Source organism: Neophocaena asiaeorientalis, unplaced genomic scaffold (genome assembly GCF_003031525.2).
Source record: "Neophocaena asiaeorientalis asiaeorientalis breed wild unplaced genomic scaffold, Neophocaena_asiaeorientalis_V1.1 scaffold143, whole genome shotgun sequence".
Classification (NCBI taxonomy): Eukaryota; Metazoa; Chordata; class Mammalia; order Artiodactyla; family Phocoenidae; genus Neophocaena; species Neophocaena asiaeorientalis.
In genome coordinates, this window is record NW_020175536.1 from 3,083,329 (window position 1) to 3,110,903 (window position 27,575).

The following is a 27,575-nucleotide window of genomic DNA, read 5'->3' on the forward strand; positions in this document are numbered from 1 at the left end:
CCACTGACAGATGGACAGGAGCAGCCAGGGGAAGGGGCAGAGGGAACACAGCGCATACTAGGTAAAGAGGGAGCACATGCAAAACCAGGAGGAAGGGTCAAAGTTTTGCAGTTCTCCATTGAATAGTGACTCCTGCAAAGCTGTAAACTCCAGGAAGACAGATTCCCAGCGCTTGTCCAGTGCCAGCCAGAGTCTACCCCTTAAGGATAGTGAGTGGGTGTGTACCTGCCTGATGGGGGCCTGTGCTTCCGGGCCAGCACTGATGATGTAGACGGGACCTCCTCCCCCTCACCAGCTCCCTCCATTCTCTGCCTTTTCAGCCTCTGCCCAAAGCTTCCACCCAGAAAGTCAGATATTCATCATTTACACTGAAGTCTGTGTGAAATGCTCCACAAACACAAACATACAAACACCCTGCATTTGAGGCCTTTTCTCTATAAACGGGAGTGTTATGGACTGAATGTTTGTGTCCCCCTGAAATTCACATGTTGAAAACTCAGCCCCCGATGTGATGCTATTTGGAGGTGGAGCCTTTGGAAGGCAGTTTGGTTTAGAGGAAGTCATGATGGTGGGGCCTCCACGATGGGGGTAGTGTCCTTATAAGAAGAGGAAGAGACACCAGAGATCCCTCTCTCTATCTCTTTCTGCCATGTGAGGACGAAGCAAGATGGCAGCTCTCTGCAAGCCAGGAAGAGAGTCCTCCAAATCTGCCATCACCTTGATCTTGATGTCCCAGCTTCCAGAACTATGTTGTTTAAGGCACCCAGTCTATGGTATTTTGTGATAGCAGCCCAAGCTAAGACAGAAATTGGTACCGAGAAGTAAAGTGCTGCAGTAACAAATACCCAGAAATGTGGAAGCAGCTTTGGGACTGAGTAATGGGTAGAAGCGGAGGAGTTTTGAAGTACATGCTAGAAATATAGACTCTAAGGGCTATTCTGGTCAGGTTTCAGATGGAAATGGGGAACATGTTACTGGACAATAGAGAAAAGGTGATCCTTGTTAGAAAGTGGCAAAGAACTTGGCTGAGCTGTGTTCATGTTCTAGTGTTCTGTGGAAGGTAGAGCTTGGGAGTGATGAGAAATTAGATATTTAGCTGAGGAGATATTAAGCAGTGTCGAAGGAGCAACTTGGTCCCTCCTGTCTGCTTATAGTAAAATGCAAGAAGAGAGAAATGACTTGAAGGAGGAATTCTTAAGCAAAAAGGAACTAGAACTTAAAGATATGGAAAATTCTCAGCCTATCTGTGTTACGAAAAAAGAGAGCATGTTCAGAAGAGAAGACGTAGATTGCGGCCAAACACTCTTTGATAAGATTAGCCTGGGTGTGAACCACGGGCCTAATCAGCCACCCCAGCAGAAACAACTCAGGGTAACTGAAGGGGGTGAAGACAGAATGGAATGAGGGAAGGCTGTCAGATTTGATAGATCCTACAGGGCTGACTGTATCGCTGTTTAGCTGTGTACACTATTTTTCAGGCTAAGAAAAGAATGACTCTGAGGACAATTCAGCCAGCATCAGAGCTGTCTCCTCGGTTTAAAAAGGTGGGGGTGGGGCATTGCCTTGGTTTCAACAGGCAAGACGGAGGCCTTGCAGAGTCTCCGGAGGACATGGAAATGCCCAGCAGAGCTGCAGGGGTGAGGATGCACCCCTGTCTCAGTGGGTCCTAAAGGCAGAGCATCGAACCAAAGAGCTAACGGCATTTACCTTGCTAGGTTTGGGGCTCACTTGGGACCCGTCACTCCTTCTTACTTCTGATTTCTTCTTTTTGCAGTGGGAATGTCTATCCCATGCTTGTCCCACCACTGCATTTTGGAAGTATATAACTTACCTGGTTTCACAGGTTCACAGCTGGAGAGTAGTTTTCTTTTAAGATGAATCATACCCCAAGTCTCTGAAAGGAGTTAAGACTTTTGGAGCTGTTGGGATGGAATGAATGTATTTTGCATGCAAGAATTCATTGCATGAATTTTTGGGGGCCAGGGGCAGGGTGTTATGGACTGAATGTTTGTGTCCCCCAGAAATTCATATGTTGAAGCCCTAACTCCCAATATAATGGTGCTTGGAGGTGGGTGGGACCTTTGGGAGGCAATTAAGTTGAGATGAGGTCATGAGGGTGGGTCTTCCATGAGGGGATTAGTGTCTTTATAATAAGAGGAAGAGACCAGCGCTCCCTCTCTACATGTGAGGATACAGCAGGAAGGCGGGCCATCTGCAAGACGGGAAGAGGGTCCTCACCGAGAACTGAGTCTGTTGGCACCTTGACCTTGGACTTCGCAGCCTCCACAGCTGTGAGAAGTAAATGTCTGTTGTTTAGGCCCCCCAGTTTTTGGTATTTTGTTATAACAGCTCAAGCTGAATAAGACAGGGACTTAAAGGCATATCCCCTCTGAAAGCTGGCAGGCCTCTCGCACCTGGCCAAGGTGGAGCACTTTTCTAGGACCCTTGTTCATTTCTTTTCTCAGCTCTCAACATGGGAAGTTATCCATCAGGCCTCCTCCTCATCAGTGCGCCCGCTCATTTGGAAGCAGATGATCCAAGACTCAAGCAGGAAAGTTTGGGGTTTTTTTGTTGTTGGTTTCTTCGTTTGTTTTTAATTGAAGTATAGTTGATTTACAATGTTGTGTTCATTTCTGCCGTACAGCTGATTCATATATACTGATTCATATATATATATTCTTTTTTAAATATTCTTTTCCATTCGGGTTTATCATAGGATATTGAGTATATTTCCCTCTGCTATACAGTAGGACCTATTGTTAAGTAGGAAAGTTTAGCTAATGGCCCGGGCCAAGTCAGCTTGCTTCCTGTGCTCCAACCCCAGCTTCTAAAAAGCAGCACGCTCCCCCAGCACGCACACACAGCCACACGTGTGCACACATGAATACACACACGAGTGCCCTTTAACATCCCCACCTTACCAGGGTGGAGCCAGGGATGGAGGAGCTAGCCCCACTGAGTCACTCATGGCCCAGTGCCCAGTAGCACAGAAGAGCAGCATGGGGGCTGAGCCTTGGTCTGGGGAGGGAGTTGATAGGCCAAAGCGACCACAGCCAGATGGAGCTATGGGTTCTGGATTAGCTGGAGGTGCCATGGGAGGGGAGGGAGAGCCGGTGTTGGAGGTATCCCCTGGAGACCCTGGGGAGACACCGGGATCCATCACGCCAGGACAAGGCCCCACTGGTCACCTATACGGCCGTCCACAGTTACTAAGCAGTTATGATGTATGGGGCTCTGCACTGGCCCAGGTGAAACAAATGAGGCGTGGTCTCTCTCTGCACTGTCCTCTCTGATTTATAGACAATGGTCTTGCATACCTATAAAGGTACCCACCCAAAAGAGTGGTGCTTGGGTGTGCTTTTCAAAATGCAATAAAAAAAAAAATGCAGTCGTGCTGTGCTTGTTACTCAGCAGCTTACTTTTTACAGCAATTTATTTATTTTTGGCCATGCCACACCGTTTGTGGGATCTTAGGTCCCTGACCAGGGATTGAACCCGGGCCTTTGGCAGCGAGAGCGCCGAGTCCTAACCGCTGGACCGCCAGGGAATTCCCTTTTTACAGCAGTTTTTGAGCTCTGTCCATGTTGATAGCCTAGATCTTGCTCCTTCTTCTCAACTGCTATCCATATGTCATTGTATCCACATGCTACTTCTTCCTTAGCTAGCCCCCTTCTGATGGACACGTCAGCTTTTAGCCCTCCCTGGGGGGAGAACAGAGCCCTAATACAGGGTGCTGAGTGCAGTGCTATTGATATGCACACCGTATGGAGGATGAGGAAGGCCAGGGGCCACCTCCAGGCTGACAGGTACCCCCTGCATACACACCTCCTCCCCTTGGGGGTAGTGCTCAAAAAATCCCTGGGGGATTACACTGAAGCTATTGAGGGAGGGGCAGAATCAACCAGAAAGTCACCCAAATTTCTTCATTTCTGGTCTCCAAGGGAGTCCTGAGTATGTTCTCTGCTGGTCTGGGAAGGGGCTGCAGTCAGGAGACTCTCCTATCTCCATTGTCCCCAGGACTTAAGGACCCCTATTTATTGCATCTGCTCTAAGACTTTTTTTTTTTACTTTTAATATTCCGATATATCTAAAGTCAAGATGCATGTTACAAATAAATAACTTTGCTGTAATCTCTGTCAGCCTGGACTGAAATTGAGTCCTTCCCGAGTGTCTGTTGCTTCTGTCAGTCACCGTCACCGGGAAGCATCCTCCTACCTGGGGAACGGGAATGAAGAAGGTGAGGTTGAGTCTTGAAAGATGAGTAAGGGTATACAGCAGGACAGGGTGGAGAAGAGAGTTTTAGGCATACAGCAACTGCTCAAAAACTAGGTTCAGGACTTCCCTAGTGGTGCAGTGGTTAAGAATCCACCTTCTAATGCAGGGGACACGGGTTCGAGCCCTGGTCTGGGAGGATCCCACATGCCGCGGAGCAGCTAGGCCCGTGCGCCACAGCTACTGAGCCCGTGTGCCACAACCACTGAAGCCCGTGCGCCTAGAGGCTGTGCTCTGCAGCAAGAGAGCCCACCGCAGTGAGAAGCCCGCGTACCGCAACTAGAGAAAGCCCGCGCACAGCAACAAAATCCCATCCTAACCAAAAAAAAAAAAAAAAGTAAAAAAAACCCCTAGGTTCATGCTTCCTCTTGGGGCCTGGCAGGGTCTGGGTGTGCTAAGCGAAGGAAGAGGGAGTGGGGAAGTGGGAGAGTAGCCTTGGTAGGTACCTACTGGAAACTTAACTGGTCCCCCACTCAGAGACCCCGCTGACACTGCACCCCCGTAGCCTGTGCTCTCAAACACTGGGCTGCCTGCACCTGGGTTTTCCCTGGAACACAGTCTCAGGGTCAGAAAGTATTTACTTACCTAGCAGAAATTGGAGTGGGAGAGAGGCATCATTGGCAAGTATGAATTTGGGCAATGATTTTCTCCCGTAACTGGTTTGCTGGGCTGGGAAGGCACCAGTCAGCCCTGTGGGCAAAGGGGAAAGGACACACTGGACCGTAAAGCGAGCACAGAACATTCCTGCTGTTCACTGTGGTCCAGGGAGCACAGTGGCCTTTCCCCGGCTGAGGCACATCCCTAGGGGTAGCTCAGGCCAGTGACATGCTAATCCCAGAGGAGCCCCGCTGCTCTGGGGCTTCCTGGGGAGTCCCCAGCTGGGAAGGGGCAGGGCCTGAGGGGCTGGTTCCAGTCCCGTGCTGGCAGTAAGCCCTGTATATGGGGTCACCTTCATTCTCTGAGTGCACAGGGCCAGGAGGGTGGGCTGTTTAGTGGTTCTCAGCCAAGGCTGCACATGAGAACCTCCTGGAGGGCTTGTAAGACCTACAGATGCCCACACCCTACCCCACATGGTTACATCCGTCTCTTTGAGGGCAGGACCCAATACAAGTTAGGCTCCTGGGACGACTCTAATGTGTGGCCAGGCAGAGAGTTCCTGGATTAGACCATTTCCATGTCCCCTCCATTCATCTTATCTTAAGGAAAGATCTGGGCATGAACAGTGCACCTCTCTCCCATCTTCCGTTCTCAGAACACCCACCATTGTATGCAGACGAGTCTCGCTTATGCCTTATTAGTAGTTTAACCCTGACAGAGCCATGATACTCTGCCACCGGGCTTAGGTCAAGAGAGAAGGCTGCTTTGCTCTGAAGTTTGGTTTGGTTCAGTAAATGGTTCCTGAGCACCGACTGTGTCGGGAGCACCATGCCAGGAGCCAGGGGTACTCAGCACGGTCCCTGCAGTGGGGGGAATCACATGACCCAGAGGGGAGGTCAGATCCTACCCAAATGATTTGAGGTCAGATGCCCAGGGGGTACTGAGAAAAGCATTTAGCTCAGCTGAGAGTTTGAAGGAGTCTTCTCAAAGAAGAAGCCTCGAAGGCAAAGTAGGAGGAAGCCAGGTGAGCCGGGAGGAGGAAGGTTCTGAGCGACAGGAAATAATGAGCACAGACACCGCACCGTCACCTTCTCGCTCTTGGGGCCAGTAGTGGGTGACAATTCTTTAGTCAAGTCAGGTTTTTCAGCTCTGGTCAATTTCTTCATATTCAATCTGATAAGTTGTCTTAACAGTTAAAGGACTGGGGCTTGGGAAGGTCTTGGATCTTAAGTGCTGGAATATTTCCTCTGATAGACTCTTACTCTAGTGCCAGGGGATCAGGAGGGAGATGTGGGTCCCTAGGCACCAGACACTGGCCAGGGGACCTAACGTGAGCCTTCTCTGGCTGTTTGCCCTTCTCTCGGATTGCAGTATCCCCACCCCAGGCTCACTGTGGGACTGGAGCACGTTCCTTTTGGAGGCCAATGCCCCAAAGCAGAACACCAGACCCGCTCTTCCCTCTTGCCATCAAGCAGGCCTTCTGCATACTCTGGGATGGGAGTTCAGGAGTCCTTGAACCAGAGCTTGTTATGTCAGGTAGACTGTCGATTCAGTTTGACAGCCCCAGTTTGAATGAGCCATCGTCATGTCACACACTGCTGGGGTGCTGGCGGTTCGGACCTAAGTGTGTGCTCGCCTGCTCCTTCTAGCGGGGGAGATGGGCAGTCACTCATCCAACACGAACGCAAAGCCAGGCGGGAACTGTGCTGTGGGAGCCGAGTGGGGCCTGGCAGAGGAGTGACATTTAAGATGGGCCTTTAGGAGTGAGCAGAAGGCTGAGAATGGGGATGGGTGATCTGAGCTGAGCTAGAGGAGTAAGCCACAGTGGGGAGTGGTCCACAGTTTGGTGCAACTGGAATTGGGGGATGGCAAGGAGTCTTGGGAGATGGGGAAGGAAAAGAAGGTTGAGGCGAGACTTTTTAGGTCTTTCAGAACCAGGAGAGACCCAGCAAGATGTGTAGTTTAGAAAGATCACTATTAATAGCCTCTAGCCAACTGAAGAGAAGAAAAGCCAGTACCTCCCGAGTGTTTATAATTGTTAATAACAATGACAAGGCAATAATATCTGTGACTATTGAGCACCACATACTTTGTGCCAAGCACTGTAACAGCTGCTTTTCCATGCAACTTCACAGTAATCCTGCAAATAGGTATTATTAGTCCCCATTTTATTGATGGGGAAACTGAGGCTCAGAGAGGTTGAGAGACTTGCCTAAAGACATTCATTCTTTCATCAGGTGTTTATGGGAAACTCAAAGTGCCAGGCACTGTGCCAGGCCCGGGGGAGTCAATGAAGAACAAGATAGACCAGCCCCTGTGTTTATAGCTGAAAGTTGATCTGGGACGATGGAGCATTAATCAAGAGAAATTACAATGGACAGGGATAAGTTGATAGCAAGGGACAGAGAGCCATGGGAACCCAAAGCTGGGACCCCTAACCTGGTGTTGAGGGACTATGGAAGGCTTCCTGGAAGAAGTGATGTTTAAGACCTGTAGGATGAAGAGGGATTGGCCCTTTAGTCTCATTGAAGGAGGAGCTTTGTACTCTAACTGTGGTACCCAGTCACATGTGTGCCTGAATTATCTTTTGATCACTTGACACCCGTCTTCCAAGAGCCTTCAGGCATCTTGTAAAAAGAATTGTTGGGAGGTCAGCCACCTCATTTCCTCCTTCATCCTCCTGTTCCACACAGTGGAACAGCTGTTGATCCAGGGTGATCTCCTGTTCCACACAGAAGTGGAACATTTCCACAGAAGTGTCTGAGGAGCACCCCACCTCCTGGTTCCCCAGGCTGGCCACTGACTCAGGCCCGCCATAAGTCCTGCAGCCCAGATCTGCAGAGGGAAAACCCAGCAGCACCCCATCCCCCAAGCTTGGGCAGGGCCAGGCAGCCACCTTTGCCATACCTGGCTTCCTTGACATCCAAGTAGAAACACAGCAGTGACTTGACCATAGCCTGTGACCATTCAGAAAAGTGTTTGGCTTTCTAGCAAGGGTGGCTCTTGCTTAAGTCAGAAAGATTCCGGAAGGAACTCCACAGGGAGGAATTTCGGGTCACCCAATCTCTTGCCACACCTCCACAAGTGGATCACAGATTTACAAACGCTGATTCAAGTTCTGTACGTGTTACGTAATTTGGGCTGGAAGAAGGAGCGTCTTTCACTCAACACTCCAGCTCCCAGTCTCAGATCTACTGCTTCAGTCCCTGGTACAACTCCAGCTTCTGCTTACACACCCATGAGGATGGGGAGCTCACTACCTCAATAAGCAGCTCAGTGCATCTTCAAAGAATTCTCGTTCTTTGAAGAATAACCATTCAATAATGATTGAATGGGCACCAAGTGTTAGAAACTGTGATAAGCTCCTTATATGTCTTGCCTCCCTTAAACTTCATTCTGCTGCCGGAGGTGGGCACAGCCCTATTATAGTATACTTATTTCATTGGTACGGTAACAGAGAGTGAAAGAAACAAATTCACCCCACATCACACAGCTATTATTGGCAGACCTAAACGTTGAGGATAAGTCTGCCTGACTCCAGGTCCATGAATGCATGCGTTATATACACACGCTCTCAGTTCTCTTCACCGGAACCCATCTTCTTTCAATCTTTACACACTGGTCCTCGTTCTGGCAATGATTGGGTGTCTCAAGTCTTCCCTTCTCCAAGATGAGAAGTTCTGCATCAGAGGCTCTTCCCCTGGCTGGCAGAAGTGGTATTAACTGTGCTCGGGAAGGAGAGGAGGGGCCAGCTTTCAGGGATCCTAGGAGCATCCTCAGTGCCCCCTTTGCCCAAAGTTCTAAGGGTGTTGTCCTGGGACCAGCAGCAGCATTACCTAGGAACTTGTTAGTGATGCAAACTCTGGGGCCTCACCCCAGAGCTGCTGAATGAGAGACTAGGGATGGGGCCCAGCAATTGTTTCAGTAAGCCCTCCAGGTGATTCTGATGCAACTAAACGTTGAGAACCATTGCCTTATAACATTGCGGAGAGTAGAGGAGGCAAAGGGAAATATTTAGGTCGCTCGTTCTTCCTCCCTAACCCAAAAGCATCTCTAGAAATAGGACCAGATGTAATAAAATTTGAGGGATGCCAGAAAGGGCCCATTTCCCCCAAATATATTGCTGAAAGGCTGTCACAGTGCCTCAAACATTCCTTTTACACACAATGGTCCTTCATTCCTTTGGTTTAGACGTTGTTAAATGCCCCTAGGAAGTGGGTCTGGGCTTCAGCTGCTAACCCCTTAGTGCGGGTTCGTTCAGTGGTTTTCAGTCTTGGCTGTACGCTAGAATCATGTGGGGAATTTTAAAAATCACAGAGGCTTTGGTCTCACCCCCAAAGATTCTAAACTCACAGTCCAGGGTAGGATTTTTAAAAGCTTCCCCAAATGGTCTAATATTCAAAGATTGACAATAACTAGATTAGATCAGGTGGTTCCCCTTGGTCCAGTCTGCTGGCTGGGGAGGTGGGTTTGCCGGGCCTTCTCTGCGGGGCTCTGAGAAGAGATTGGGTGGAGCTGATCAGATGCCAAAGGAGCTAATTATGGATTTGCATGTGGTGTGTGTGACTCCGGGCTGGTGCTCCATCAGTGGCAGTCCCCTTGACTTACTTTCCCAAATGCTTGTTGAATGCGGAGAGACTGGATTGAGTCTGGGTGAAAAATCAGAGAAGGGAGCTCCTGTGCCCCCTGGAATTGTTCCTGGCCGTCAAGCTCTCTCACCTACATTTTTTTTTTTAATTGAAACTTTAACAGCCAAGCCATGATAATCCTTAATTACAAATGAGGAAATAGTGGCTCAGAGAGGGGAGGGGATTTGCGCAGTTGTTCGGCTAGGGCCTGGCGCAGCTGAAACAGTACCTGGGTCTTCAGATTCCAGGGCTTCCGCAGCCGGCATCTTGCCCTCCTCTGCCACCCTCTGTCCCCACAGGCAGGTGTGCCTTCCCGGCATCTGGGGAGAAGGGCGGCGTTTCCTCTCTGCCGGCAGAAAAGGAGCTGAGGAGAACATCGGGTGAGTGTGGTGGCCCAGGAGCCACAGGGCGTTGCAAGCAGGAGACGGTGCTCAGTGGTGTCCCAGGAGGACGAGGTCATCTGCTGGGAATGAGGAGGAATTTGGAGGTCAAAGAGATTGGAGGGACATAATAACCATGGAGAAAGGAAGAGTGAATTTACGTGAACAGTACATTAAGATGGGCAGTCCGGAGGGCCCTCTCGAATGTGCACTGGAAACCGTGTGCGCTGTTGTTGCGGAGAGTGTTGGCCGTGGGATGTTCTCCTGCCCTGCTGACTGCTCAGGTCTCAGGTCTGGGCAGAGAGGAAGTGAAGAGCTGTTGATCCAGGGTGAGGGTTTTGCTAGTAGATGTGATTAAAGGACAGAGGCCACTGGAGTTTGAAGAATCTTGGCAAGAGTGTTTGGGACGTGATGGGCTATGGAACCCAGGCTGGAGAGGGAGGGATGTGAGAATGATGGATTGGGAAAGGTAGAGAGAGTTGGAGTGGAAGGACTGAGGAGGCCAGTGGGAGTTGTTGAACAGTAAACAGGAAGGAGAGAAGGTTGTGGTCAGAGCAGGCTGCTCTACTGGAGACCGAGGTAGAGGGAGAATCTTCTTGTAGATGTTAGGAGAATAGAATTAGGAGAATCTCCTAATGCCGGAGGTATGTAGGATGATGCCATACCTTGCAGTAGAGTTGCCAACGTGTTTGAAGAGTGAAGAGGAGACTGGGGGAACAGAGCACCCACAATGACGAGGAGGCGAGAGGGTGAAACAAACTCAAGGGAAGAGGACTTTCCTGAAGCGGGTGGAGGAGTGATGGTCTAAACCAATGGTATCCAATAGAAATATAATGTGAGCCACACATGCAAGACATGTATATAATTCTAAATTTTCTAGTGGTCACATTAAAAAAGAAATAGGCACAGTTAATTTTAATATATTTTGTTTACCCAATATGTCTAAAATATTATTTCTACATGTATTCAAGATAAAAAATTATTAATGAGATATTTTACATTCTGTTTAACATGCTAAGTACCAAGTCTTCAAAATCTGGTGTGTATTTTACATTTAGAGCACATCTCAATTCAGACTAGCTAATTTCAAGTGCTCAATAGCTACTGTGGCTTGCAGCTACCATATGGGAAAGCCCAGGTCTAAACTCTTGCTTCCTGTCACATCTGTCTCCCAAGTCCTTACCAGCACTGAGTGATGTGCTATTTTGGGAAACATAAAAGAAGTGAAACACTCCACCTCCATACTCAAAGTGCCTTATCTTATTAGAAGCAGCTGTGGAGCAGTGAAAGGAGAGTTGGGTTCCAGTCTCAGCTCTGATTTTCTACTTGTCAGGGATTTGGACACTTATAGTGTGACTCAGCCTCAGTTTCCTCATTTTTTTTAATGAATAAATATACTACTGGCTTAATAAGATTTTGATTGTAAAACATTCTGATCACCAGCTATCTTTTTTTTAATTGAAGTATAGTTGATTTACAGTATTAGTTTCAGGTATACAACATTGTGATTCAAAAATTTTATTGATTATAATCCAGTTATAGTTTAAAATATTGGCTATATTCCCTGTGCTGTACAATATATCCTTGTAGCTTATTTATTTTATATACAGTACTTTGTATCTCTTAATCCCCTACCCCTATTTTGCCCCTCCCCCTTCCCTCTCCCCACTGGTAACCACTAGTTTGTTCTCTGTATCTGTGAGTGTTTCTGTTTTGTTATATTCACTAGTTTTATTTTTTAGATTCCACTTATAAGTGATATCATACAGTATTTGTCTTTCTCTATCTGACTTATTTCACTGAGCATAATACCCTCTAAGTCCATCCATGTTGTTGCAAGTGGCAAAATTTCATTCTTTTTTAGGGTTAATATTCAATATAAACTGTGTATTTATACCACATTTTCTTTATCCATTCATCTGTTGATGGACACTTAGGTTGATTCCATATCTTGGCTATTATAAATAATGCTGCTATGAACATTGGGTGCATGTATCTTTTCAAGTTAGTGTTATTGTTTTCTTTGGATATAATATATACCCAGGAGTGGAATTTCTGGATCATATGGTAGTTCTATTTTTAGTTTTTTGAGGAACCTCCCTAGTGTTTTCCACAGTGGCTGCACCACTTGACATTCCTGCCAACAGTGTCCAACGGTTCCCTTTTCTCCACATCCTCACCAACATTTGTTATTTGTAGTTTTTGATGATGGCCATTTGACAGGTATGAGGTGATAGCTCATTGTGGGTTTTTTAATATATATATATTTATATTTATGTATTATTATTTCTTTTAATTAATTTATTTATCTTTGGCTGCGTTGGGTCTTCGTTGCTGCACGCAGGCTTTCTCTAGTTGTGAGTGGGGGCTCCTCTTCGTTGCAGTGCGTGGGCTTCTCATTGCAGAGCCTTCTCTTGTTGCAGAGCATGGGCTCTAGGAGCCTGGGCTTCAGTAGTTGTGGCACATGGGCTCAGTAGTTGTGGCACACGGGCTTAGTTGCTCCGCGGCATGTGGGATCTTCCCGGACCAGGGCTCGAACCCGTGTCCCCTGCATTGGCAGGCGGATTCTTAACCACTGCGCCACCAGGGAAGCCCCTGTTTGCTAGTGTTTTGTTGAGGATTTTACCTCTATGTTCATCAGTGATATTGGCCTGTGTTTTCTTTTTTTGTGATATCTTTGCCTGGTTTTGGTATCAGGGTGATGCTAGCCTAGTAGATGAGTTTGGAAGAGTTCCTTCATCTGCAATTTTTTGGAATAGTTTCAGAAGGATTGGTGTTAATTCTTCTCTAAATGTGTGGTAGAACTCACCTGTGAAGCCATCTGATCCTGGAATTTTGTTTGTTGGGAGTTTTTAAAATTACTGATTCAACTTCATTACTGTTAATTACTCTGTGGATATATTTCTTCTTGCTTCAGTCCTGGGAGATTGTATGTTTCTAAGAATTTGTCCATTTCTTCTAGGTTGTCCATTTTATTGGTATAAAGTTGTTAGTAGTAATCTCTTATGAGCCTTTGTATTTCTGTAGTGTCAATTGTAACTTCTTTTTCATTTCTGACCTTATTGATTTCGGCCCTTTCTCTTTTTTTCTTGATGAGTCTATCTAATGGTTTATCAATTTTGTTTATCTTTTCAAAGAACCAGCTCTTAGTTTCATTGATTTTTTTCTATTTTTTTAAATCTCTATTTATTTCTGCTCTGATCTTCATGATTTCTTTCCTTCTAATTTTGGTTTTTTTGTTCTTCTTTTTCTAGTTCCTTTAGGTGTAAGGTTAGGTTGTTATTTGAGTTTTTTTTTTGTTCCCTGAGGTAAGTTTGTATTGCTATAAACTTCCCTCTTAGAACTGCCTTTGCTGCAACCCATAGATTTTGGATCACTGTGTTTTCTTTGTCTCCAGGTATTTTTTTTTATTTCTTCTTTGATTTCTTTAGTGACCCATTGGTTGTTTTGTAGCACATTGCTTAGCCTCCATGTTTTCGTGGTTTTTGCAGTGTTTTTCCCTTATAGTTGATTTCTAGTCTCATAGCATTGTAGCCAGAAAAGATGGTTGGTATGATTTCACTTTTCTTAAATTTACTGAGACTTGTTTTGTGGCCTAGCATGTGATCTATCCTGGAGAATGTTCCGTGTGCACTTAAAAAGAATGTGTATTCTGCTGCTTTGGGGAGGAATATTCTTTGTATATCTATTAAGTGCCTCTGGTCTAATGTGTCATTTAAGGCCAGTATTTCCTTATTGATTTTCTGTCTGGATGATCTGTCCATTGACGTAGTAGGGTGTTAAAGTCCCCTACTGTTATTGTGGTACTGTCAATTTATCCCTTTATGTCTGTTAATATTTGTTTTATGTATTTAGGTGCTCCTATGTTGGGTGCATATATTTCGTGATCAAATAAGTAAGTACCTGTGAAGCAAAAAGCATTGGTCCTTAACCCCAGTCCCCTGCCTGTCTCACAGGTTGAGATAGTGCCTGTGAAGTACTTTGTCAATTGTGTATATGTGAATTACTAACATTATCAAATGTGAAAAATCTGGGACTCTGACCAAATCTTGGCATTCATTTTATTTGTTGTTTTTCTTTAAGTAATTCACAAACTCACTAAAATATTCTAACTGATCAAAAGGATATAAAATGAAATGTAAAGCCTTCTTCCACCCCAGACACCCAGTCCCCTCCCCAAAGACAAGCATGGCACCTGATTTTTAGAATACCCTTTGGGAGATGTTCTGTGCATTTTACGGATAAATGTGCAGATCTGTGTGTGTGTGTGTGTGTGTGTGTGTGTGTGTGTGTGTGTGTGCATGCATATATACATATCATTAGTTTACTCAAATGGAAACAGTCTCTACACACTGTCCTGCTCTGTGCTTTTTCATTATTTTTGAGATCATCTAATATCAATGCATATAGATCTACCTCATTTTAAAAGTGCCGCTGTAGTATTCCCAAGTGTGAATATTGATAAATTATTTAACCAGTTCTGACTTAATAAGAAATATATATTTGGTCTCTGCTCCTGATTCCTGACACAGAGCTCCTAAAAACCTAGTAATTTCCGGGGTGATAGCAGCGATAGGACCATCTTTTGTTATAATATTTGGTCTTAGTCCCTGGTTCCAGACACATAAGCTTCTAAGACCCATGGATTCTCCAGAGTGATGAGTGGTGGTTTTTTGGTTTTTTTGTTTTTGTTTTTTTGCAGTATGCGGGCCTCTCACTGTCGTGGCCTCTCCCGTTGAGGAGCACAGGCTCCGGACGCACAGTTTCAGTGGCCATGGCTCACGGGCCCAGCCGCTCCGAAGCATGTGAGATCTTCCCGGGCTGGGGCACGAACCCGTGTCCCATGCATCAGCAGGCGGACTCTCAACCACTGCACCACCAGGGAAGCCCAATGAGTGTTTTTTTGATTGTTAATGATGTGACTCTTGGAAGATGAGGGTTCATTTGCAGAGAAACCATGTGATTAGAAAGTTGGAATTTTAGCCCCATCCCTGACCTCCCAGGAAGGAAGAAGGGCTGGGGATTGAGTTAATCACCAATTGCCAATGATTTAATCATGCCTATGTCATGGGATCTCTCCAAAAAAACCCTAACTGAAGGGAGTTGGGAGAGCTTCTGGGCTGCTGAACACATGGAGGTATTGGGAGGGCAGTGTGGCCCAAGAGGATATGGGGGCTCCACGCTCCTTCCAACATACCTTACCCTGTGGCATCTCTTCCATGTGGCTGTTCCTGAGTTGTATCCCTTATAATAAAGTGCTCATAGTAAGTCAAGTGCTTTCCTGAGTTCTGTGAGCTGTTCTAGCAAATTATCAAACCTGAAGAGGGTGTCATGGGAACCTCCAATTTATACCCAGTTGGTCAGAAGTATAGGAAGCCTGGACTTGTGATTGGTGTCTGAAATGGGGAGCAGTCTTGTGAGACTGAGCCCTTAACCTGTGGAGTCTGCACTAACTTCAGGTAGTAAGTGTCAGAAGTGTTCTTTGTGGAGTAAGAAACAGTTTTCGTGTACCTATGAACACATAGGTTGTCACCAGTCTTTTGCTGTGCTTCAGTGACAATATGTACACTTATAACTTTGCATCTATGTGCCCTTATGACTTGTAGGATAAGTTCCTAAAAGTAGCATTTCTGGGTCAAGAGGTATGTGCTATTTAATATTTCTATAGGTTTCAACATGTTGCCCTTCAAGCAGATTGTACCCATTTATAATCTCCACAGTAATGATTGGGTACAACTTCTGCACACTCGTGGCAACATAATGTTATCAAACTTTCTCATTGTTTCCTGATAGCAGCCAAGTCATTCAACTTTCCCAGCCTGGGTTTCACTGAGCTGTGATAAATGTGTCTGACAGCTAGTACCTAACAAGTGTTACCAGTAGAAACAGTGGCTCTTGCTATTTTGGAGTGATTTTTCTGGTTGGGGTACAAGTACAGGAACCCGATGAGGGAAAGCAGCCTGCCAGCTTCCATCTAAACCTGCATCTGTCCATTTTGTTTGGGTTTGGCTGATATCTGGGTGACTTCCCAAGGCCATTATATGGCAATATGGGGGAGGGGGAGGAGCTCCCTCAGGGAAGAGCTGAGCTCTTTGGTCTCTGAGTAGTCAGGCACCAAGAGGGGGGAATTACTACCTGAGCTAACAGGAGAGATTGGTACCCTGTAAATTGTATGCACATGTCAGTCATCAACACTAGTCATGGCATCGAAACCTGAAAGCCATTATTTGGGGTTTCTGTGTTGGCCCCTCATGAAGCTGTGTGTCTGAAATTCCAGGCTCGCTTGTTTCAGGAATGGCAGAAGTTAGGCAGGGACGTGGATATATTAGTTGCAGCTTAAAACCATCCCATTTCTCCTCCTAGCTATTTGACTCTCAGCAAACTTGGGGCTGGGAAAGGGGTCTTGCCAGCTCTCCCTCAGCCAGACCTGTTGCCCCCTCAACTCAATACAGATCCAACCCCTTACTTTCCTGATCTCTCCAAATGGGCTGCAGTTCAACAGGCAGGACATGCATATTTGTTTATTTTATTTATTTTATTTTTTAAAGGAATTTTGCCTTTTTTAAAAATTTTATTTATTTATTTATGGCTGTGTTGGGTCTTCGTTTCTCTGCGAGGGCTTTCTCTAGTTGCGGCAAGCGGGGGCCACTCCTCATCGCGGTACACGGGCCTCTCACTATCGCGGCCTCTCTTGTTGCGGAGCACAGGCTCCAGACGCGCAGGCTCAGTAATTGTGGCTCACGGGGCTAGTTGCTCCGTGGCATGTGGGATCTTCCCAGACCAGGGCTCGAACCCGCGTCCCCTGCATTGGCAGGTAGGTTCTCAACCACTGCGCCACCAGGGAAGCCCTGTTTATTCTTTATTCATTCTTTCATACAGGCATATCGTGAGCACCTATGAAGTGCCAGACCTGTGCTGGACACTGGTGTTTCTGAGATGAATCGGAAACGAGTTCTCCCAGCAAAGATCTCAGAGTCTAGGGCAGATCTACCACGCACGTGTGTGCTTCCTGCTGCTCCCACCACCCCGTCTCCCCAGTCCAGGCCAGAGACTGGCCCAGGTCTGGCCACACTCAGCACCTTAGGCTGTTCCCACCTGTTTGGGCTCCAGCCATGAGCTCTCCTGAAGGTGCATAGGACAAGCACATGCGGTGAGCCCAGGGCCATGCAGGTGAGGTGTGTAGATGATAAAATCGTGAATTCTGCTGCCAGATTGCCCTTCCTGAAGCCCAGTTTAGAGCATGCCATGCTCCTACTTGAATACCATCCTAGGGCCTCACTGCCCGCGGATAATTCCTTCGGTTGATCCCCAGCCTGTGACAGATTCCTCATGGTATAGCCCATCTTTGTTTCTTACTCACCAGGTCCCAAACATGAGGATCCATCATGCTCCTCTAGGTGGGCTCATTTCTTTCTTAGCTGGGATTGCCCTTCCTCCCTTTCAAAATCTTATTCTTCAAGCCTCAGCTGTAATGATGTCTTCCCCATACCCCAGCTCCTGCAGACATCCTGGCTTATTATCGGGACAGTTGAAGAATACCCCGATTTCCATCTCTACTCAGCCACTTACTGTGACATTGCACGAACTACCTAACCTCAGTGGCTTGACCTTGCTCCTTTCTAAAATGGGTGTGATGATATACTCTTCACCAGGCCAGCGCCCACAAGCCAGTGCCCTGCCATGGAGGAAGCGTGGCGAGTGTGGGGCTGGGCTCAATCACTGGTGGGCGGTCCCCACTAAAAAGGGGATGCGGTGAGATTGCTGACCCATGGGAGATGTGTTCGGAAGCCAAAGGGTTAAGGGAAGAAGGGCTTTTGTCCTCTCTGTCTACCCAGAGCTGGCTGTCTCTACACCCCCACTGTGGAGCCCCCTTGGGTGCCTCAGGAATCAGCTGTTGTCTTAGAGTTTTCTCTTTGCTCTTCAACGTTTCTTTGAGTCTCAGATGGGGTGACCAGCTGTCCTGTTTTGCCCATGACTGTCCCGATTTTAGCACTGAAACTCTTGAATCCTGGGAAGACTCTCAGCCCTGGGCAAACCATGAGGGTTGGTCACCTGAGGCAGGTGACACACCGATGGAGAGGGATGAGCAGTGGGGACTGCAGCTCCTGGACGGGTACCTTGTGTTCAGCCCCGCTGGGCCTTACATGTGTTGTGTCACCTCATCCTCACAGCCCTCCTCCTGAGGTTATCCAGTCCTCATTCCACCGCGGAGGAAGCCGGGGCTCTCAGCAGTGAACGCGCCGTCTCTAGGTCTCGACAGCTAAGAGGTCCCCAGGGTGAACCTGTGTGGATCCTCCCACATCAGGTATCTCCACCGCACCTCACCGCACCTGGAATAACCCTTTTGTGTTGTGACTCATCACTTCACCAACCTGCTCCAGTACTTCTGAATTAGGACCCCTAAACTAGGCTTTCTGACTTCTAGAAATAGGGTGCGGTCTTGCCTACGGTCTTGATAAGGATGCTGATGACAATGATGCTTGTTTCCTGGTTCTCATCTGATGATCACACTGGCTGGATAAGTGGCTTTCCAGATAAGTGAGATGAAAATGAGTTGTCCTGGGACTTCCCAGGTGACGCAGTGGTGAAGAATCTGCCTGCCAATGCAGGGGACACGGGTTCGAGCCCTGGTCGGGGAAGATCCCACATGCCGCAGAGCAACTAAGCCCGTGCGCCACAACTACTGAAGCCTGCGCACCTAGAGCCCGTGCTCCGCAACAAGAGAAGGCACCGCAGTGAGAAGCCCGCGCACCGCGACAAAGAGTAGCTCTCACTTGCTGCAACTAGAGAAAGCCCGCACAGCAACGGAGACCCAACGCAACCAAAATAATAATAATAAATTAATTAATTTAAAAAAATGAGTTGTCTTGATTAAGGTGTATCCTCCATGGCAGGCAATATATGTCTCCCCTTTAATTGATGCTGTTGTCCCCCCAAATTGTGGTGTGAAGAGTATTAACCTGTATTGTGATTTCAGGAAATAGATCCTTCTTAAATAATAAATTTTTAAAAGCAGCAAAGTGCTACCTCTGTAATTTACTTGAAGGAAAAGGAGTAAGGATTAGTCCTTTTAGGTTAGAGTATTAGATTCCAGCCTGTTGCTCAGTAGCTGGCTTCACCTGCCTGGTACTTTCTCTTTGATTAGTTCCCAAGGGGTGTCACCAGCTCCAGGAAATCAGGCTTTCCGGAAGCCCCTTGGTTCAGGTTCCAGTGGCTTCTGCCCTGCTAATGTCTTCAGTTACGTGACCTCTTCCTTAAAGGAAGCACCTACATCTTTCTGGGAAATTGGTAGAATTTAGTTTTTCTCTTCTCTCCACATAGAATTCAAGTAAAGATGAGAAGCAAGGTAAACTTTTAAACTTTAAACTTTGCTCACCAGATATCTTGGTCTAATCAGAACTTTAAATGATTTTTAAAACATTTTTTTTATTATCAATTTAATCAATGTGAAAATGCAAAATGATATAAATGTATAACTTGGAAAATTTCTGGTGCCGTCCAATCTCTAACGGATAATCCCTGTTAATATAGCGTATATTACTCCAACACTTTTCCATACTAAATATATACATATTAGCACATAGTTACACAAATGTAAGTAAGATCATAGCATATTGTTTTATTTTTTATTTATTTTTTTTTTTTTGTGGTACGCGGGCCTCTCACTGTTGTGGCTTCTCCCGTTGCGGAGCACAGGCTCCGGACGTGCAGGCTCAGCGGCCATGGCTCACGGGCCCAGCAGCTCCGCGGCATGTGGGATCTTCCCGGACCGGGGCACGAACCCGTGTCCCCTGCATCGGCAGGCAGACTCTCAACCACTGCGCCACCAGGGAAGCTCTATAAATTTATAACTGAGTAACATGTCATAGACATCTTCCCTTGTCTGCACAAAGTTCATTTTTGTTCATGGCTGCCTGGCATCCATTTTACACGTAAAATCTGATTTATTGCACTAACCTCCTTGAGTAGAACATTTGAGCCAGGTCTGACTATTGGCCTAGCCACTAAGTTTCTCTTGTTCGGGAATGATTTTAGCATGAGGTGCAGGAGTGGTTACTCATTAATTCAACTTTTTAAACAGTTGACAAGCAGTTTGCCTTTAAACTCTTGGAACTGTTCATGTTCCATCTTTGCCATAGACCATTTATTCCTACTTCTATGGGTCAGGAAGAAGAGGAACTCTTTGTTCCTAAAACCTAGTTAAATGCCTGATTAATTTGTCAGATTAGGAAGAGGGTTTTCTAGTCAAAAGAAAATATAGAAGCTAACAAGGACCAGTTGGCCAGCTTCCAGCTGTGTCAGCATCTGAGAAACTTGGGCATGTTATTTTTGTTTTTCAGTTTTGCCATTTCTTGGGACAAAATAACTGAAAGGCTCAAAATGGAGGTCCCTAAGGCTATTAAAAGGGCTGCTACTCCCCCAGACTAGTCTGTCAGTAACCTTGACTAACATGGTTAACACAGGATGTACATGTAATACAAATAGTTGATGATCCAGATTTGTCATTAGCTCTAAATATGGTTTTCCAAATCTTATGGTAATCATAATCCCAGCTGCACATATGTGAGGTCAGGGAAATCAGAAAATATAGATAAATAGATGATAGATCAGTAGTCACCAAGTAGAGTGGAAAAACTGTGGGTTTTGAATCAGACAGAACTGCATGCAAATCCCACCTTTGCCATTTCCTAGCTACATGGGCATGTTGCTGACTCCTATAAAAAACAGAAGGATTTTAAAACACATAATAAATAGATAATAAAGCAACGGACACATAAAGCCTTAAGTAAATTACAGTTCTCTTTGCTATATGTGTATAAGCTTTTAGATGTGCTTAACTTTTCAAACCACCCAAGCAGCAACATTTCTATCAGATCGGCTCGCCTTCTTGCTGCTATAATTAGTCATTCACTTATTCATTCAACAAACGTTTATTGGCCAATCACTATGTGTCAGGCATTGTGCTGGGTACAGGGAACACTGAGATGAAGAAAGCACCTAATTCCTGCCCTCCAAGGGCTGACCTGGAACTTGACCTCTGTTTTCTACCTGAGAGAGAGAGAGAAAAAGCAAATGTGGCAAAATGTTAATTGGTGAATTTAGGAGAGGGTATATAGATGTTAATTGTACTTGGCTTTCAATCTTTCTGTGAGTTTAACATTTTTTAAAATAGGGTTGGGGAGAAAATATTTTTCTGTTACGTGGCAGTTGTAATTTTTTTTTTTTTTTTTGGCTGTGACAGTTCTTAACTGCGGCATGTGGGATCTTCATTGCTGCATTCAGGATCTTTCGTTGAGGCGCACAGACTTCTCTCTAGTTGTGCTGTGCAGGCTCAGCAGTTGCGGCACACGGGCTATCTAGTTGTGACATGTGGGCTCCAGAGTGAGCGGGCTCGGTAGTTGTGGTGCACAGGCTTAGTTGCCCCATGGCATACGGGACCTTAGTTCCCCGACCAGGGATTGAACCTGTGTCCCCTGCATTGCAAGGCAGATTCTTAACCATTGGACCACCAGGGAAGTTCCGGCAGCTATAACTCTTGAAAGCCATTATTACCTCCCAGTTTTTCAGCTTGGAACCTATCGGATTATCTCCAGCCACTTAGGCGAGCCTTAGGAGAGGGATGGTAATGGGATATCCTGGGGATGGGAGAGGACAATGAGAAAAGTCTGGAAAAGTAACAGGCATGGTTACCTGGAGCCACACAGCAGGGGCCCAGGGGCAACTGGGCACCCAAAGAGTGAGGGGCTAAACAGGAAGTAGAAGTGGAAACAGAGGCATGGGCTCCAGCTTGAATCCTGCCCTATTCACTATCCAGTCTCCAGCCAGCCCTGACCGTTCTCTGTGTGGGGAGGGTGGAGGTGGAGGGGATTTGTCACATTCTGTACCCTTAACTGCCAACCACTGACCTTTGACTTGAGCATAGAGGTTAAATATCTGACCTTTGGAGTCAGCAGCCCTTGTGTGAATCTCAGCCTTTGCAGGGTCAACTTGGACAAGCTACTTAATCCTGTTGACACTGAAGTTTCTTATATCCTTGATGGAATTCTAGTGGGTTGTGTGACACTTTAATGACGTGGCGTGTGTAAAGCAGTTAGCGCAGGGCCTGTGCATGGTACCTACTTAATAAAATATTTCATGACATATATCTTAGCCAGTGGCTCTACTGTTCATCTACTCGTGCAGAAATCTCGGCTTGATGCCTCTTTGCCTCGCCCACTGCCACGGCTAGTTATCAGCACGTTCTGTCCTCTTTACTCCCCAATGCATCCTAAATCAGACCACCTTTCACTGTCTCCAAGGCTATGTCTCCATCTCCTACCTAGTCTCTGCGGCAGCCACCTGACTGTTCTTCCTGCCTCCACTCCGGCCCCCTCACCCCCAGATGCTCTCCACAGCGGACTTTCTCAAGCTTAATGGAGAATGTCACCTTCCCACCTAAGCCTTCCTATGGTTTCCCATCAGCCTTGAGTAAAACCCGCCCCTGACTCTCACGTCATGACCCAAGTCCTGCCTAGCTCTCCAGCCTTGTCTCCTGAACTCGCCCCATGGCTCCCTGCATCCCGCGTTTTGGCCTTCTTTCTGTCCCTCAGACATACCAGGTCACTCTCACCTCACTCTCTGTAGTTGTTCCCTCTGCCTGAAATGTGTGTCTTCGCGTGGCTACCTCCTCGACCTCCCTGTCGTTTGGGTCCCAGTTCATTTCCTCAACGAGGTCCTCTCTGACCATCCTGTCTCATGTTGTGTACCACTCCCCACCCGCCACTAGTACCCTATTTTATTATCTTTAAAGCACTTGTTATCTAAAATGATCTCATGTGTTTATTAACCCTTGTGTGTCTCCCTTATACAATGGAAGCTCTAGGGAATAGTGAATAGTAATCTTGTGTTTTGTTCACTGTCCTAGCTTGGGCTGCCATAACAAAATACCACAAACTGGGGGCCTTAAGCAACAGAAATTTATTTTCGCACAGTTTGGAGGCTGGAAAGTCCAAGATCAAGGTTCTGGCAGGGTTTGGTTTCCGAGGAGAACTCTCTTCCTGGCTTGTAGACAGCTGCTTTCTCTCTGTGACCTCAAATGGTCCTTTCTCCATATGAGTCCATGGAGAGAGAATGAGAGAGAGAGAGAGAGACTTTTCTTATGAAGACACCAATCCAGGGGACTTCCCTGGCTGTCCAGTGGTTAAGACTCCACGCTTCCAATGAAGGGGACTCAGGTTCGATCCCTGGTCGGGGAACTAAGATCCCACATGCCATTCGGCACGGCAGGAAAAAAAAAAAAAAGACATCCAACTGGAGCAGGGCCCCACCCTTATGACCTCATTTAACCCTAATTACTTCCTTAGAGACCCCGTCTCCAAATACAGCCACACTGGGGGGTTAGGGCTTCAACATAGAAATTGGGGGGGGGGCGGATACAAACATTCAGTCCATGACATTCACCATTGTAGCATCAGCATTGGAACCTAGAAGAGAGCCTGGCATGTTATAGGCACTCAATAAATGCGTGCTAAATAAATGAATGCGTTATAGAAGTTCACTTCACTGTGAGTCCATATGAGTGGCGCCAAGTCTAGCACTCCATCCCGCAGGTCAGGGGGTGTCCCTGTACATTCCCCAGGCAGCCATCAATGCCACGGTGGAAGAGGACATCCTGCTCTCGGTTGCATACTCCTGCCACGGCATCCCCACTATCGAATGGAAGTATACGTCCAACTGGGGAATGCAGAAGATCGTGGAGTGGAAGCCAGGGACTCAGGCCAACATCTCCCAAAGCCACAAGGACAGGGTCTGCACCTTCGACAACGGCTCCATCCAGCTCTTCAGTGTGGGTGTGAGGGATTCCGGCTACTACGTCATCACGGTGACCGAGCGCCTGGGGAGCAGTCAGTTTGGCACCATCGTCCTGCACGTGTCAGGTAAGACACCCCCAGGGGCCCCGGCGCCTCTCAGAACTGTGAGTGTGCGGAGGCCGACTTCATGATATTAAAAGAGACGTTATCTCCCCCTCCCCTCCCCCCTCCCCGTAGAGATCCTCTATGAAGACCTCCACTTTGTCGCTGTCTTCCTTGCTCTTCTCGCTGCCGTGGCTGCAGTGTTAATCAGCCTTATGTGGGTTTGTAATAAGTGTGCATATAAATTCCAGAGGAAGAGGAGACACAAGCTCAAAGGTAATTCTCCGGGCCTTGTGATAATCGATTCATGCCTTGGATGGCCAAAAGTGGCCCTTGTCATCTTGTTCTCACCAAGAAACCACCCGCGGCCGATTGGCAACTCATGGATGTGTCTTTTGCTTTGCAGAAAGCACAACGGAGGAGATCGAGCTGCAAGATGTGGAGTGTTAGCCAAGGCTGGGCCCAGTTACATTCCTACCTCAAGAGGAAAACGTTATCTCCCAATGAAAGGAGCAAACACGGCCAGTCCACCCCGAGTCTCTTGTGCCACACACTGGTTCCTGATGGGACAGCTGGATGTTGGCAAGGTTGACTGCCTGAGCTGGACTCTGGATTGGACGAAGGCAGTTCCAGTGGCGTGGAGTTCAAAGAGGAGAGGGGTGGAGGCTCTGAGCCAGAGCTGTGCTTGGCTGCGGCTCCCGGGCCATGTGGACGCATCAGTGGTGGCCCCGTGCAGGCCCTGGCTGCTTCCTCACTACGCTCTGCTCTGGCAGGGGGATGGCCGTTGGAGGGGTCCCCGTACCAGAGGCCAGAGTACTTCCGGATCACGTGTGCAGCCAGCACCAGAGCAAGCTCTCTGTGCTCCGGTCTTCTCTGCCTGTGGCCTCCTCCAGCCCGCTGCTGTGGGAGCTATTGTGAGAGCTGAGGCATTAGAGCACCTGCTCAGAGCAGGGGAAGGACCCCCCCCAACTCCGTGGCCTGGAGCTTTAGGGAGAAGAGCTTAATTTGTTCCACAGGGACCAGCACTGGGAACAAGGAATAGGGAGAAGATTATCTTTCTCGTTCTCTCTTACTCCAATGTTAATTAGATTTTCCCCTTCTACGGCCCCAGCGTAGGCCAGCGTGAGGAACAGTTCATCTCCACCATGGGCAGAGTCTGGCTTCCAAATGGCCCCCTGACAAGCTGGGCGACACTACCTGTGTGAAGGCTGGGCCTGCACGGTGGGAGGGACAACTGGAAAGTCAGCACGGGCTTCGAATCTGTCCCCCTCAGCCACTCCCACTTCCTGTCAAGTCAGAGCCTTGCTTGCTGCCAACTGGGCTGAGGAACACTTGACCCTCACCTACCTCACCCTCAGCGTATCAAGTGAGGCCCACAGTAGCACAGAGCACTCCGAGCAATGGAAGGAAAGCATGAGGAAACTTCCAGAGCCTAGAAAGCCATAAGCACTATGCTGAATCCTGGAAAATGTAAACTACCCTGGGGTATTGGGGCTCCAGGTGAAAGTGGGGACTGGAGCACAGCCGGCCCTGGCCGTTATTCTCTGAAGTTGTTGGCCACTGCATTTGCCTGAGTTTCTCCATCCCAGCTTCCTTTCGGCAAGCTCTAAAGCAGGCATGAATTTATCTGCCATTCTCTTTTCCCTCTCCAACATTCTTAGCTACAGATCAAAGGTACCATCCCGATTATTGGTGGAATTTGAGCTTAGTAGCTGTGTCCCCAGCCCTCAGCTGCAAATTTACCCACACAAACATGAAGGAGAGCTAGAACATTCTCTTCTCCCTCTCTTCAAGTCCCCAGTGTCCACATCTTTTCCAGAAGTTACCTGGAGACGTCAGTATGAGGCTTTTTTCCCTGAATACTGAATCCGGAGTTACAGGAAGGGATCTTTTGGGGCTATCGGTGATCTAGAGCAGAGCTCCAAAGGCACTACTTTGACTCAGAAGGTGAGAGAGCAGTTGATCTACACGACCGATTTGTAGCCTAAGTATGTGACACACAGAAGGGTCTCACCTCAGGCCACCTCCTGGACACGTGTAAACACACACACCTGCACCCATTTCCCTGGACAGCAATCAGAGGAACCAGACCTATGCCACGAAGGATGGGTTTCTTATACTGGTCTCCAGTGCTGCGAAGAAGCAGGATAGGTGCCCGAGAGGGTCAAGGATAATCTGATCATTTCTTCGTCCTTTCTCACACAGCACACTGATCAGCAGGAAACCGGACTGGATCTGGGTAGCTGCTAGAGCCTCTGTCCTCTTGACACTACCTGCTTTCCAGAACTCTACCTCTCAGCTTATGAGAAGTCAGGGGTGGTAATCTTTGGAATAAAAGGAGAAATGGAAAAGAACGCCCAGCGAGAGGCACAAACCCAGATGTAAATTAAATCTGTGCCCCGCCCCGCCCCAAATCTTCATGAAAGTTTATTCCCTCGGCTTTCCATGTCTTTATTTTGCACTTTTAAGCTCCCCCCATCTTGAATATTCCTGTGGAAAGTTCTTGATTCTTGAGCCTGGGGGGTTTGTCTATTTAAAAAAAAAGAAAATGTTAAATCATAGAGGTTTAGCCACTGAACATGTTAAACTATAAGTTATGTTTCAAGCTGTGAGGAAAAAAAAAAGTTTTAAAGACTGAAATAAAACCTGCAAACAAAGCTCTGGTCCTTTGTGTATGAGCGCATCCCTGCGGAGAACTCAGAAGTCCCTGGGACAGGTTTCCATCAGCTGTAGACAGAAGCAAAACCCTCAGCCACAGCCAGGGACCTGACAGGTTTTTTTCATGACCATGGAATTAATCACATCGATTCTAACCATAAACATTCTTCAGGAATTCAGAAAAGCCACACTTCATTAGCGCCATTATTCTCCCCTGTATTGTAACCAGAAGACTAATTTGAAGTTTTTGCTTCCAGAATGTGACTTGTGATTCAATAGAGTCCTTCCTGCTTCTAGAAGGGGCTGAAACGAGGATGCGGCAGTTGTTATCACCTCGTTCAACGGTGCATAAGACGCCAGAACTTTCCTGCTTTGTCGACAGAATGTCCTTTCAGAGATTGTGATCTAAGAAACCCAAAAGGGACACACAATTCTTTCTCATTTCATGGTGTTCCAGGTATGCAAGGATTGCTGAAGCAGAGCACCCCTGTCCTCTGGAGCCCTCATGAGATGCTAAATACTCCACAGGACTTCACGCTTGCTCTGATTTGAAATGGTACCACACAAAGCTGAGGAGCTAAGGCAGTGAGAGATAAGAAGGTTATCAGGATATCTTGCTCAGTGCAGGGATGTAGAGACAAGCCCTGAGAGAGGATAGGGTTTGGAAAGGCTAGATAACTGTAATGAGGGCAGAGAAGACGTGGCAGAATAGAATGTTAGGAGATGGAACCAAGAGGAACCAAATGTGATGGGGTGAAACCCCAGGGCCCAGATGCAAATACAGCCCCCTTCGACAACATGGGAGGGGAGACTGGGGGAAGGGAAACCCTCTCTCTGTCATCAGCCTTTATATATCCAGCATGTTTCTTCTGCCCAGTTTCCAGGGAAGCCTCAGACGCCTCTAGTTTACTGAAAGCAGAGCAAATCCCTGTGGTAGTTGATAGTGTGTCGATCCAGAGCTCAGCTTCTATTAAGGGACAGTGCAAGTCTGCAGCACATGCACCTCTCTGCACACCCATAACCCATCCCCACTGTCAACTTTTCCAAACCCTGAGAACATGGGTACTGAGTCCACTATTTCCACTGCCTTTTATTTTATTTTTTTATTAAAATTTTTTATTGGTTTTTTATTGATTTACAATGTTGTG

General features: G+C 47.2%; 1 protein-coding gene across 1 annotated transcript in view; it reads left to right on the top strand.

Annotated features, from left to right (window-relative positions):
* The window catches only part of VSTM5 (V-set and transmembrane domain containing 5), a 29,239-nt gene extending 1,664 nt beyond the window's left edge, over window positions 1-27,575 (top strand). The window contains exons 2-4 of the mRNA XM_024731264.1: window positions 23,467-23,793; window positions 23,905-24,045; window positions 24,176-27,575. Of these exons, the coding sequence (XP_024587032.1) occupies window positions 23,467-23,793; window positions 23,905-24,045; window positions 24,176-24,219 (512 nt within the window). The 3' untranslated portion in view covers window positions 24,220-27,575. The remainder of the gene's footprint in view (window positions 1-23,466; window positions 23,794-23,904; window positions 24,046-24,175) is intronic.